We start from the raw sequence: 14830 nt of genomic DNA, 5'->3' as shown, positions 1-14830 counted from the left end.
TATCCTTTTTTTTCAAACCAGTCACAAAATTATAACAGAACCAAAATGTTTTTGTATAAAATTTCACTTCAAGGAAACCACTTAAAAGTAAATAACTAAAAGGTGGGAAAGAAACAACCTTAAATTCCCATTACATTATTTGAAATCTGCGTTTTGTAAAACTGTGAAATTCGGATAAAAATCTTGGCATTTTGCGTCCAGAAGGACTAGCTTTTAGACTGCTTACGCCTCTTTATAAAACTGGGTTCCACTGGTTTTGTTTAACTTACTTAAACATTTTAGGTAGGAAACTTTTTTTGTGTTCAACTGTACTACTTGCAATATTAGAGAAATAAAAGGCGAGTCTTGGTAATAAAAACTTAAAGTCCTTTATTCTATATTTTCTAATTTAACATGAATAAACATACTCATCGAGCAAAATAAACAGAAGGAAATAAAAACCATATACAACATACGTCTCTCATTACAGTATAATACATGCCCCTAGGGCGGATCGTCGTGTGGAATGTTGATAAAATTTACATAAAGCCCGCATTTACGACAGTTGTCTAATTACAAAAATCGTCCGTACTCATCTATACATCTCTTACGAGTCTACACAACACTTAAAAGCGCAAAATAAATTAACAAGTCCAGCTATAGTACAAGTTATATCACAATATCGAAACCGCCGCCGCGCCCTCCTCAGACGTGAATCGTGTCTTCGTCTTCGGAAGGCGACCTTCTGCCTCCCGTACCTGGTGAACCGGGATCTAGAGGGGTGTCGGGACTGGGCGACCTCGGCGAAGGTCCGTCAGGTGGGGTTTGGCTAGAATAATAACTAGACAACGTGCTCAGGGAACTGCTAGCTGCCAGGGAGCCTAAATGTGCGCTGGGACCTGGGATCCCAAGGCCCATACCTGGTGGATATAGTCGGTAGGGTAAAGGTTTCTGTAAGGTGGCAGCTGCGGCTGCTGCTGCCTGCCTGTAGTAGATGTCCGCCGCGCTTGGCGCTGCCGTAGGTCCAGCCGTCTGTGGGGGGTACCAGCAACCGTAAGCTGGGGCTCCATACAGCCTTTGGAAGGCCGCGTAGTTACCAGCTTCGGCTAGGAGTTCCAGGCCGACGGCTGTTTGGCGTTTCCATTTCGTCCTGGAACAAAGAAACGGTATTGTGATATTGTTGTTGAGATATTGCTACGTGATAAGTATGTTACGATATTCAAATGGTTAACGTGGCTACAACAGGATGAAGAGGTGGCATGTTTAAATGATTTGCATACGTAAACAATAAATTGAATTTGCTTATTTACTGTAGTTAAGTGTGAGATTGATCTAAAGTAGAGAATGGATTTCGTGACTGTTGTATTGAGATAGAAGAAAGATTTAAAACTAGTAACGTGAAATGTTGAGCCTACTAATGTCATATACAAATATTCTTAAACAAAATGCCAATGCCAAAGTATTTCAAAGAATATATTCTAAAGTAAAGCAGCTTTAGGAATTTTTACTACATGTTTCTGAATATTAGAAGAAATAGAAGACGTTGGACTTATTGGTTTGGGTCGTAATATACGTTTAAAAAAAAACATTCGTGTATCGGTATACTAAATTTTTCCAAAGCAAAAAAACCCGGATTTTATGCGAATAAATCTGGCTTTTCCATACCAAATGAATCATTGTAAACAGTTAAGATTTTTCTATAAGCACTCTTAATGTGTAATGTAAATTATCGAGGAATATTGATATTAACAATTTTACAGTGTGTATAAAATTTTGTAGAGGATGTATATAACGTACTTTCAATAGTACTGTGGTAAGTCGGTAAGTATTACAAAAATATTCTATTTGCACAAAATATATTTGCATCATTTATACAAGCCCTGTATAGTGTATAGCTAATATGTTAAGTAAAATTATTGCAATTTATCAAATTGTGCTACTTACTTAACTTCATTTTAGTTGCTATATTTTGCAGATTATATTGATTAGAGGGTGATAGAATACGAGTAGAATGACATATTAGCAATGTTTATTACTGAACTGTCATTAAAAGTTACTTTTTGAAACTTCATATTTTCTAATAAATAAGCTATTCTTGTCCCTTAGAATAATAAAGCCTCAACACTCCGCATATGACGTCACTTCAATGATGACAGATACCTCATTTGGTAAAGCAATAGGACGAAATTATATGTATTTAATATTAAAAATTCAGTAAAATAAAATGGATATACAATGTTTAGATATTGTTTCACAGCTAAAGTACATCTTGTATATTTAATTATGAACAAAACTGTAACATTTAATAAAATTTTCGAGGTAGAAATATTTGTCTTAAAATGTTTAAAGTTTGTTTAAACTGAATCGAAAACTAAGCCTTTTGTTGCACCTCGATGATATAAAAACTAATATAATGCACACGTTGTAAAACCATAATGTTGCATGATTAGAAGATTCGAAAATAACAAGGTAGACGTTTGGAAATTTTTAAGTGAAAAATATAAAAAATATTTTTATTGGAAAATAACTTTCCATTTACTCGCTCTGCCATACTATATTTCATGGTAAATTATGTCTATACTCGACGGCCGAAAATATACATAGTGATTCAAACATAATATAGAAACACTATTACCGTAAAGTGTATAAAACTTAAAATGATTTTTATAACGGTTCAATATTATTTGCTTATGTTAAATGATGTGCCGCTCTCTTTTCACATCGATAGGATCTATAACAGTCATAGACTGAGTTACACTGAACGCGATTTATTTCCTATCTCTGTTTATCGCACTTATTACAGATAGGGAAATGCTCTTTTTAATGGGTGTAAACGGACGTACGTAGAATTCGAGTTAGCCGTAGTCAGAAACGTCAAACTATAAGCGCGCGCGAGGGTTTGCATATTCCGTGACTATAGTAAATTTACAAATTAAAAAAATACAATCGGGATGTTTTAAAACGTAGGAATAATAATTAAAATGGATCAAAGTGCCGGTTGTAGCAAACGGTCTGTTGCTCATAAACGCCCTAACCTATGCGATGCGGAGTTAATAATGGTAAAAAACGTGTATAAAGGAATTCGGTCGCGAAATTCTAAGTGAACTACACACAAGTGTAAGTGAAGCTGTTGATATGTGTAGTTCGTTGACAAAAGTATCCGTTGCTACTGTTTATCGTGCCATAAAAAATAGTGTAGAAGTGATTCCAAAGAAGAAAAAAGTGGAAACACGAGGGAGGAAGAAAATAGAAGTCGACGTTGACGTGAAATACTCCATACGTAGGAAAATTCATGGATTTTTCTTTAGAAATGAAATACCAACGATAAAGAAAATTCAAGCTGCAATAGCTGAAGATGATGATATTCCTAATTTCTCTGATAAGGTTCTTGGAAGAATAATGCGTGACATGAATTTTCGATATTTGAAACGGAATCGGAATAGTATGCTCGTTGAAAAAGACGAAATTGTGGTATGGCGAAGAGAATACTTAGAAAAAATAAGAGAACTTCGTGCATCTGGTAAGAAGAACGAAAGTCATACTGTATCAAAAGTTTGGCAGGATGGTAATGTTAAGAGTAAGAGACAAGCATTTTTAGATGGATTTTCTACTGGATTAAAGGCACCTTCTGGAAAAGGACGAAGATTGATTATAACACATATTGGAAGCGATACGGGATTTTTAGAAAATGGTTTGCATGTATTTGAGTCACGAAAAACGGGAGATTATCATGAAGATATGAACAGCGACGGGTTTGTAAAATGGTTTGAATATGTTTTATCATATCTCATATCTCATATGTTTGATCATATCATAGTAGAAGAGTTGAAATGTTACCGACATCAGCATGGAGAAAAGGAAATATTATGGACTGGTTACAATCGAAAAATATTGAATATACAGAAACCATGCTATAAGTACAATTATTAAAAATTGTCCAAATAGAAAAAGGTCAATACATTAAGTATGTAGTGGATGAGATGGTCAAAGATCGAGGAATTCGTGTACTCCATTTACCGCCATACCACTGTGAATTAATCCCAATTGAGTTGGTTTGGGCACAAATAAAGAATGAAATCGCACGAAAAAACACCACCATTAAAATAAACGACGTGAAATTATTATTACAGGATGCTATTAATCACGTCACTGCTGAAACATGGTGTAAGTGTATTGGACATGCACAGAAAGAGGAACAACGTATGTGGGATCTTGATACAACGGTAGAAGTATTCATAGAACCAGTCATTATTCATTTGGGTGAAGATGATTCTAGTGATAGTGATAGCAATAGTGATATGTGAAATATATAATGTGAATAATGTGATATGTAAGTATTTAAATATATTAATAGTGAAGTGATTATGTGGCAGTGAAGTGAAAGTGATAATATTCGTGAGATAATTATTATAAAATATGTAAGTACCTACTTAAATAAATATATTAATAGTAAACATTACAATATTTTGCGGCGGCGTAAGCCGGGTGGTGGTGGGTTATCGACGCCCAAGAGGGCATCGTTTGATAGAAAACGCTTAAAATTTAAAAACAAAATGTTACTAAAATATTTTTGAAGTTTTCTCGATAAAACCTCTAAAAATAATAGATGTTATGTTTTATTATATTTTTTCCATATTTTCTACATCTTGTTGCCTTTTACGTATACACGCCTATGGATTTTCGATCCCCGCACGCCTCATCCTCCTTACTAGTCCAAGAGCTAGCGATGAATCACTATCTATAATTTCGGCCGTCGAGTATAGAGACCGGAAACTTTGTGGCGATTTATCAGACATAAAGAGTAGTAATCTATACTAGTACGGGTTCTACTAGCAGAAATAGGCTAAATCTATAGTCAAGCTGCGCTCACGATACGCAATATTAACAAGGAAGGCGTGCCTCTAGATACGTATCGAATAAATTGATCGATGCGAAGCTTCAGATCAGTGGCAGATATGTATATGTTATTATACAATGGCTCGGTGGTGTCAGTTTTTGTTTAAATAATATTTCCGATCTTTAATTCTGACACACATCTTTGTGAAATTATATTATTTTCTAAACTGAACAAGAATCTTACACTTCCTCTATCCATAATTGTAGCAATATCCAATTGGGAATAATGAATGCAACAATCGCGTTGAAACACTCAGTCGAGGTAACTGTTATCTGAGGTTACGGTGAACCGAGATCGTCAGGAGTTTCTGAGAAACTGCTTTGTGATTATAATCATCGGCGAACCTAACGATCTTAACGAAGCCCACATAGGACATATTAAAATGATTCACCGCGTCTGGATCGAGTCTCTTAATAACAAAGAACCGCCGCATATAATACAATTTTCAATGACACATCTTTTACACGTAAATAACAATTATATAAATATTATAGTCGAGATTAAATCGGTTTCAACACGCGTTCCCGATATTAAGAATTCCTACGATCGCCTCTGGCCATTAAAAACCGTTTAACATTTTTATAAGGTTTTATTGCGAGAATATATGAATGAATTTACATTGTAAAGCAACCAGATTTTCAACATAACTGAGATTGTTACATTAGTCGCGTTAATTGTTTCCGTGGGACAAGATGAAGAAATCCGTACGAAATTTATAGGCCCGTAAAATTGTCCGAAACCGCGCGAGGTGTATCCTAATTTATTGGGTAGTTAATAGTTTATTGATCGATGGTGTTGCGCAAGAGAGTGATAATTTTATTGATTTTTTTCTCGAGGATTTGTGTGAAGTTCCAGATGAATGTTGTTAAGATGCCAACAACCAAACACATTTTGTGTCTAATATACAACTTTTCTGGGTGTATTATTGAAAACTGTATTTCAGATCATTTTATTTAATTTCAGGAAGTGTAGTTTTATTTCATCAATTTAAATTTGAAGACAGTAAATTGCTTATCAGTTTATATTTCAGAATAAAGAAGTTCAGTTCAAGTAAAGTTTTATAAATTATGCCAATAAACATTAAAATAGGTTTCATTATTTTATTATTATAGCTTCATATAAAGCATTTAGTGGTTGTAGTATACCTACTAGATATTAATTAGTTACTATCTGAAAATCATTTTGCGTTTCTAAAATATATATAATGGAGGTTTTCTTAAATTAAATTAAAATTCTGAAATTTTACCAATATCTTGGGAACAGAAAGTTACTAGAAATTTTCAAAAAATTGTATACAGGCTGTCTTGCGGCAACGGCGACGGCCCATTAGAATATTTCAGAGACTACTTCGATTTCAATTCTGAAAATTTAGGCATTGGGGTTTCTGGTGTGCTCTCTTTAAATAAAATAGTACCATTGTTTCATTGTAGCACTTCCGGTTATACTGGAAGTTGCCATCTACTTGCTTATTTTGGAACACTCTGTATACTTTTGCATATTTGGATTCTACGCGTCACTTTAGGGGGACTTAACAAGCTTTGCAATATATTTCTCTAATGGTCTTCGAGATATTTTAATTTTATTAAAAATACCTGTTTAACGACAGTCTAATTCAAAATTGTCTATTTTTTACATCTTGCAAGCTGAATTATTGATATTTGGGAGGAAGATAGGGGTTATCTATAATTTCGTACAGTTACTTTAAAAACTGTTTAATTGTACACAGGGAGGTGAAATTTTATTGTCCAATTTCGCTCAACTTCGTGCCGCCAAAACTTGGTTTTTGTAAATGGAATACCCTGTATATTTAATCAAGATATGTTGTAGAATTTTACTCTCTATCTATCCATATTACACTTCCCTGTATCTATTTCTTTTAATTTTTCGACGGTCTTTCTTGCGAAGATGGCTGTGAAATTGCTAGAAAACTTAAACAAATTCAAATCGAAGTAGTCTCTGTAATATTCACGTAAGACAGTCCGTATTTTAACACCCAGTATCTCTCCTAATATTGCTACGGTAATTTGGCTAAACGTAATATTTTATAATCTTCTCTTACTGTCTCATTTCTGTGGTGTGATTAAATACTTTGTAAAAAATTGGAAAACACTGATTACATTTTAGCTACATTAAAATGTTTTTAAAAACCTTCGTGTTATTTAAAGTTTATTTAGTTTAGATTTTACTATATGATTGTATTTAATGGTGGTGAATCAACAGTTTCCGACACAGTACAGAATATTTCAATTACGTCAGCTTTAACCAACTACACCATTATTTCACGTAAACAAAAAAGCACTCAATAGAAGTGTTGTATCATTACGAAGCCTTAAAACGCCGAAAGAGCGTATAGATTTCGGTGCCCTAACTCTTTTCCAACAAAAAACTATTAATTTTAAACGAATTAAAAGGATTTTAACTTCGTAATACAGTGTGACTGTCTCGTTTACTTAGCTAACAAAGCATAGCGACAACTGTGAAATTTTTTTCTAGACGGTATTTATTTTTGACGCCAAAACTTAATTTTCCGAACTAATCCCGAGTTCAAATAATGACTCAGCGGATACCGGTATTAGTTTCAAACAAGAATAGTAATTTGCAAAAGTGGTTTTTAATTTTCTTAAATCAATAACGAGAAAAAAAGTACGGGTTCGGAAAGTGCCGTTTCATCCGGCTAAAGTGTCTCTGGCAACTGCCAAATTACTTTGTTTTTGAAAATGTGCCGATGGCAACATGGTCATTACCTTAATTGGAGATCTCTAAGGTCGGAGCGGGTGGTGCACCCTCCTAACAAACTGAAAACAGGTATAGGGATAGGTAAAACCTACAAAAACAAGGTAAAACTGTGGGATTTTCGATATAATTTTAACAGGGCTGTTTGGAACAAAATCAATTTTTGACTGTTGGTAAACTGAATATGAATGATTGACCGTTTATTTACCAGGGAAGAAATATATGATACAGGTCAAATTCTATAATTTTTTATTTCTGAATTAAATCGAAAACTATTTTATTTTTCAATTTGTTTTTAACTTTGGTAATAGGTAAAATTTATTCATATTTGAATAATGCATTTTTTTAAACAAAAGAGATACTTTAATTTCACTATAGTAGTATTTATCAAAAAGAATTGAATAGGTCAGTGTCTGCTTCATGGATTTTAAAAACTGCTATAATTTTTTTATAAAATATAATACAATCAATTAAAGTTAAATAACACAGATACACAAAAAAAGAAAGATGGCTTGTTTTAAACATTAGACCTATGTTATATATTTTGAAACAGAATCCGGGATTGCTCTACCACCCTCCATTTTTTTAAATCGTGAAATAGCCTTTAAATAGAGAAAATTCGGAAAATCTCGCTTTGGGAGGGATCAGCATTGGGTATAATTGAAGAAACCGACTGAAAATGACGAAAAACCACTAAAATATGAAAATTCTCACTCTAGCAACAATTATAAAAAGACAATATAAGTTACTGCAGAAGCATATTTGAATGTAAATTGTTGAATCCAAATTCGTAATCACTCTGTCACCCTCCAGTATTTCTATAGGTACCCTGTAAAGTTAACAACTTCAGTGGAACTTCAGCCATTTGTTATCAGCGAAGGATGAGGATATTCGAAGATGCGAACATCGTTTTCAGATAAGAATTGATGTTTCTTTTACTTCTTTTTCCTTTTGTAATGAACTCTATTTTCAAACGATCCATTCAACGGATTTCTTTTTCTTTTCTGAGTTTTTGGCTCGTTTTCCCTTTTACGCATCCAATGTATCCATCATATTAACATCCCACCTTGCTTGGTACCGTCGCTCCATTTCCTTGATGTCTTGGTGAAACTGTTCATCTTGTTCGTCGCCATAGTCTCTGAGCTTCTCCAGAAAGTAGTCAAGATGAAAATGTAGTAAATACAATTTCAAGTTCATTAGGCAATCCAACTGTTTGAAGTTTTCCAACAATTCCTCAACGAAATTCTAATAATCCTCACTCTTATGATTCCCCAGAAAATTCTCAACTTTCTTGAAATGTAGCCAAGCAATTCTTTCAGTAGCATTCATTTTTGTGATAAATGACCGTCGAAAATACCTTCTTTCAGTTTAGCATCACATATTTCCGGACACTGTTCTCCTAAATATCCAAAACTTGTCCAAAGCTTTAACGAAATGTTAAAGCCAAGAAGCCAAGTTTGAATTGAAGGGCTGAAAGCAGAATATTTGAAAGATCGAGTAAGGTTTTGCAGATGATGTTTTTCACCCCTGGATGGAAATCTGTTGTTTTTGGCCGTACTTCCTTTTCATACTGATGTTTTCTGACGTATATGCACTGCTGACTACTCCTGGACTACAGAGAACAATGCGTAATACAAAAAGACAAGAACCTTTACTGCTGTTAGACGAAGAAGTAAAATCTACAGCTATGCCTTTTTACGACTTGAATTGAGCGAGCATAGTTTATTTATTATAAAAAATATCAATTTCTTTCTTTCTCATTATAGCGAGCGTTGTAATGAAGCGTGTTTCCACCACAGTATATCAGTTACTTACTTTGATTTTCCTTGTTTGTCTACAAATGAAAAATCATAATAGCTGATGCTGTCGATTGTAACGTATTACCTACAAACATTAGTTTTCATTATTCAGATTGTTGAAAGAAATGCAATTCTTCCACGTGTCTTTTAGGAAGTAGGAAACAGTTAGTTAGTTAGTTCCAAAATAACATGTCACGCGACTCTAAGGCAATTTATAAAACAGTTGGAAACTGATGAAATTAACACAGTTGGTGTAATCTGCAATAAAATTTTCGTCAAGGAAGAGTATTATTACTATGGTAATTGGGTAAGTTCATACACATACACTTTACACGAAAAAGATAATTACTATTTGAATTGGTAATCCGTATATTAATAAATTCCACACCAAAATCGCTATTAATCGTTTGCTGATGAACAGAAGAAGCGATCGCATATCTCGGATTTAGGCAATTCCAACCAACAAAGTACCCAAGTGCCCCGCCGTCTACCCCTCGCTTTTCACCCTCTTCCGAAAGTTGATTAAATACAAGCTGGGCACCACGCCCACCCTATTACGCCGTGACTGTCACTTTCCACGCTAATCTCCTTATAATAATACCCTAAATTTGGTCTGTCTGTTAACATGCGTAGCGGCTCCGACGCCGCGGGTACGCCACTTTTTACTTTTGTTCTAGCTAGACTGAAACATCCGCTTCACGGTTACCTGAAAGAGAAGATAGTCGAGTGCATACTGTGTAGTTTGGTGTATGACTAAGTATTTATTTAGCCTACTTCGAAAAATATATAAAATCAAAAGTTGATATTCACGTAATCATTTTGAAAATAAAAAACAAATGAAGAAGAGAACTAGACATAAATAAAATTTCACATTTATAGTGAAATAGTATTGCTACAGAAGCTCACTTGCTTTGTTGATTTCTTAAGTTAGTGATCGACTGTTAATGTACCAGTTTTTGTAATACCTTTACTTTGACATTTTCTAGAACATTTTGGCCTATATTTGATTTGATTCGAGATGGTTTCGAAGTCCGAGAAATATCAAGAATATAAAAGAGGATGAAATGAAGAACAACCAGGATGAAGCAAGAAATAATTTATAGGACAACAAGAATTTGCAGGAAAATAAGAATTAGAATAAATTAAGTATCTATAAATTAAATAAGTCTGAAGAAATTACTCGACTTAGAAGTGAGATGCAAGACAAAGTCCGAGTCGTCAAAGGAAGTGTAATATATTTCCGCAAAAGAAGTTGTTAAGGCTGAAGATAATCCTCTTCCTTTCTCAAGAATTAGAACGCCAACCTTTGATGGAAGTGTATCATAGATATGGATCTTGTACCTATAACAGTTCGAAGCAGCCAACATGGCAAATAACTGGCCCGAGGAAGAGAAGGCAGCAGCCTTCATAGTAGCTTTAGGAGGATACGCTACGAAGGTATTAAGTACAGCAGCTGAAGACAAACAAAAATATTATCAAACTCTAAAGACTGCAATAGAAATGAAATATCTATGATGAAGTACATCTGCGAACTGTCTACCAGGTACAACAGTTCGAAGAAATCTTTTAGTAATATGGGGCACCTGTAGAGTTTCATAAGCGGTGAGTAGTTCCATTGATGATCTTTAAGACTCTGAGATATGTTAAGGATTAAAGTTAACTGAATGTAAGAATATTTCCGATGTTTTGGTCCAGGTGCTGAAAATCGAATAACAAGCATCTAGAGGTGGGACAGGGCAAAACAACGAAAAGTAAAAAACAATGAGGAATAATTACCCAAAAGCTTTCAAGATATGTTGGATAATACTTAGAGGCCACTAAAATAAAAGGTAGTAACTCTGTTATTTATTTATTAAAATTATAAAATATTTGTCGGTATTATTGGGAGAAATTGGAAATTAGAACACAGTTAACAGGGTCGTATGTGCAGGGGAAAATAGACATGTGTAGATTTACTAAGATGTGTACTTACTACACATATTCCTTTAGAGTAAGCGAACTATCAAAGACAGCTAATATTGCTCTGTATCAGTACAATTAAAACAGAACGAATGTTCACTTGACCTTCAAAAATTTTCTATTTGGAAGATGGAGGGGTTATTTGCTTTGTATTTGACAAATGAGCGTAGATTTGTAGGAGTACACATATTTGTCAAGGAAAACAAATGCCGTATCGTGTGGATGATGCATATCGATACATTCAAAAGTGCGCTTTTACTTGACATCAAATATTTGCTATACAAACGGTACATTATTTGTACTTACTTTTCAACATGGTATGTTAGTCCAATTAAATAAGCCTTTAAATAGAAATTTTGGTCAACTTGCCTGAATTTTTTATATGAGTTAGTTTGAGGTATATTATAACAACAAGTGACAGTAATTTTTTGTTCAACCCCCAGCCAAGGGTGAAAAAAGATAAAATAAAGGGGTTTTTCAAGATAACTCAAAAGGGGGAAGGGCTAGAAGAAAAAGTTTCTTATAAAAGTTGTAAAGCATACAATTGTACATAAAAATGGCCTCTTGACTTTTTCTTGTACTATTTAATTTTAAAAAATCATAAAAAGCAGAAAAATGAATGAATTCTGTAATTTTTTTTTCAATCTAATTTTTAATGAGAAAGTTATAACAATTTCAAATTTTTTATCGTCAGTTTTAATAATTTAACATTTAAACAATATTTTTCTTGCCATTCGATTGATTATTTAAAATAATGAAAAGTTGGCTTCGAAATTTTTTTTACGTTTGTTTTTTAGACATGCAAATTTATTTATTTTTTTTCTTTCGAATTTTATTTAGCTCCTACGACATTGCCAGGACAAAGATAAAAAATCACGTTTGCTTTGTCGCACTAATGGCACCGAAACACCCTCAAAGTTTATCCCCCAAAACAGATTTTTCTAAATATCTGGGGTACTAATCAATATTTTGAATTGAAACGAAATGGAAATTACTTATTATAAAAAACAAATATTTCGCAAGAGATTCCGTGTTTGGAGGTTGCTACCTTTATTTTTTGTTTCAGAAAAACTATATTTTTTATTTATAAAAAATTCATATTATCAACTCAAAAAGAATTAAAAATATGATTTATATAAACAAATTGACAAAATTAGATTGACCTGTTTCGGGGTTTTCGTTAAAATCTCTATTTATGGGATGAACAACTTTGATATTGTTATAACTTTCTTATTAAAAATTAAAAAATATATCTATTTCTCGGAAAAGAAAGGTTACATTTTTTAGAGTAGATTGAAAAAAAAATTACAAAATTCATTCATTTTTCTGCTTATGATTTTTTAAATTTCTGGAATTTTCCCTTAACTTCTAGCCTTCCTAACTCTGTTAATTTTAATAGTACAAAAAAAGTCAAGAGGTCATTTTTATGTAGAATTGTATGTTTTACAACTTTTATAAGAACCTTTTTCTTCTAGCCCTTATCCCTTTTGAGTTATCTTGAAAAACCCCTTTATTTTATCTTTTTTCACCCTCGGCCGGGGGTTGAACAAAAAATTACTGTCACTTATATATTATACCTCAAACTAACTCATATCAAAAATTCAGGCAAGTTGACCACAATTTCGATTTAAAGGCTTATTTAATTGGACTTATCTGATATTTCGCTAAGGGGATGACAAATAAAAACATATAAAAAAAGAACCAATATACATATTAATTCTTATTTCTTTTTTGACTGTAGGTTTAAATTTCGACAGCAGCAACTAACTTCTTTGATTCTCTTTGATAATGGTGCGAATAACATTCTATATTCAAACGCGTCTACCTTCCTGTTCCTATAATAGTAAAAAAAATCACAAAACTCCTTCAAATAAAACTGGGGTATTGAAGAAAATTGCTTTACAGCTTTGAAAAGCTAAACACGCTGATTATCCGTAGGCGAGAAAGTACACTTGGCATTATCGATCGAATTATCCCTAATAAATATCGGATTCACCTATATTATATGTAATTTAAATTTTCATTGTTGTAATAACGGGCAGAAACACCCATAATTCGAGCGCTCACGCGAAAGAATACCCGTACCCCCAATCAATAAGGCCTCTAAACCGAACAGACCATAAATTGAACACAAGCACACAGTCGAAGAGTTTATTGTGGTGGCAGGTATTCTATCAGGTACTAACTACGCTCAATGGAAATTGAATGGGTTTTACTACACCGCATATTTTTTACGGTCCGGAGTCCCCAGCAAGTTAATTACACCACACCGCAACGGAACATCTTGTAAATGTAGAATTCGGTAGTCGGGCTACCGGGAAGAGCACGCAACATTGTTAACACAGGCGGGCCGTTGCACCCCATCGGGCAACCCCTTCGCCCCCCGCCCTACTCGAAATAAATTACGTTCCTAAGTGCGCGTCCATAAATCAAAACTCTGCCCTAATGATTTTATAGTTCCCATTCGGAATGCAAATTTTATATCACTCCATTGCAGTCGTAAAGATTTGTCATGCTAAGTTCTCGTAAAACGCTTCAATAGCTTTTAATGGTCTGCGGCTGTGTGGTTTTCGGTGTTTGTTCAGGAGCAGCGAGTGTCTCCGGACCGAAAGGGATCTGCGCGACAAAAAGTCCGCTTTGAGACCGACGCGTACTATCTGGAAAATCTCAAGTTTTTAAGTTTTTTAAGCGCGTGTCTTGTTCGTAAACGCTGTTCGATCCGGTTTGTTCTTTTTGCGCGAAAACGTAAAATTTCTCTCAGGAAGTGACGAGCAAATGGTTCTAATTTACTTGATAGAAAAAAGCGGAAATCAAAAAAACCGTGACAAAGAATGAATATGGATGGGGTTGTTTCTAATTTTTTTTTTTAAATATTTGTCTAAAATATTTTTCTGCTGTTGTAATGTTAAAATTGCCAATATTTCATCTTCCAGAACAGTGCAGCGTTATATGCTTTATAGATTTACCAAAAAAATAGCCCCCATTGTTTTAAATGGACTTGGTGACATAAAATGTAAGGCACGACGGTCGACTAGGTATTTAAAATATCGCCGTCGCTGATGACGAGCGTTGTTTATATACAACAAATAAACTGTTTTTAAACTAATTTCGTAATATATGCAGAGAAGAATTTATTAAAAAAAGTTATTGTGTCGGTAGTGAAGCATTTATAAAGGCTGTTACAAATTCGCTTGTCACTACAGAGATCTCGGGAACGGTAAGAGATACGAAGTAGCTGAAATGGGGGCAAAGTTGCATAATCAGGGGACCAACGTTATGCCTCCAAAAAAATCAAGGCTAACATGATTAGTTTTTGAAGTATTTAAAAAAAAACCTGAAATTTTGGAAATCCGTTTTTGTTTCATTTCAGTCTTGTTTGAAATGATATTGAAAAAAGAAGAACACTTCTCATGGCAACTTTTTCTATCCCTCTATCGAATGGCACAATCAATTTTTATAAAAA

At 33.8% G+C, this 14830-nt stretch overlaps 1 protein-coding gene across 1 annotated transcript in view; it reads right to left on the bottom strand.

Moving 5' to 3' along the window:
* Positions 1-373: 373 nt before the first annotated feature.
* Positions 374-14830, bottom strand: part of LOC108904443 (homeobox protein B-H1-like) — a 106542-nt gene continuing 92085 nt past the window's right edge. The window contains exon 3 of the mRNA XM_018707006.1: positions 374-1129. Coding sequence (XP_018562522.1) covers positions 685-1129 — 445 coding nt within the window. The 3' untranslated portion in view covers positions 374-684. The remainder of the gene's footprint in view (positions 1130-14830) is intronic.

The sequence above is a fragment of the Anoplophora glabripennis genome, unplaced genomic scaffold, assembly GCF_000390285.2.
Source record: "Anoplophora glabripennis isolate ALB-LARVAE unplaced genomic scaffold, Agla_2.0 scaffold133, whole genome shotgun sequence".
Classification (NCBI taxonomy): domain Eukaryota; kingdom Metazoa; phylum Arthropoda; class Insecta; order Coleoptera; family Cerambycidae; genus Anoplophora; species Anoplophora glabripennis.
Note: the sequence above shows the minus strand (reverse complement) of the source record. Positions and strands in the feature narration are given on the sequence as shown.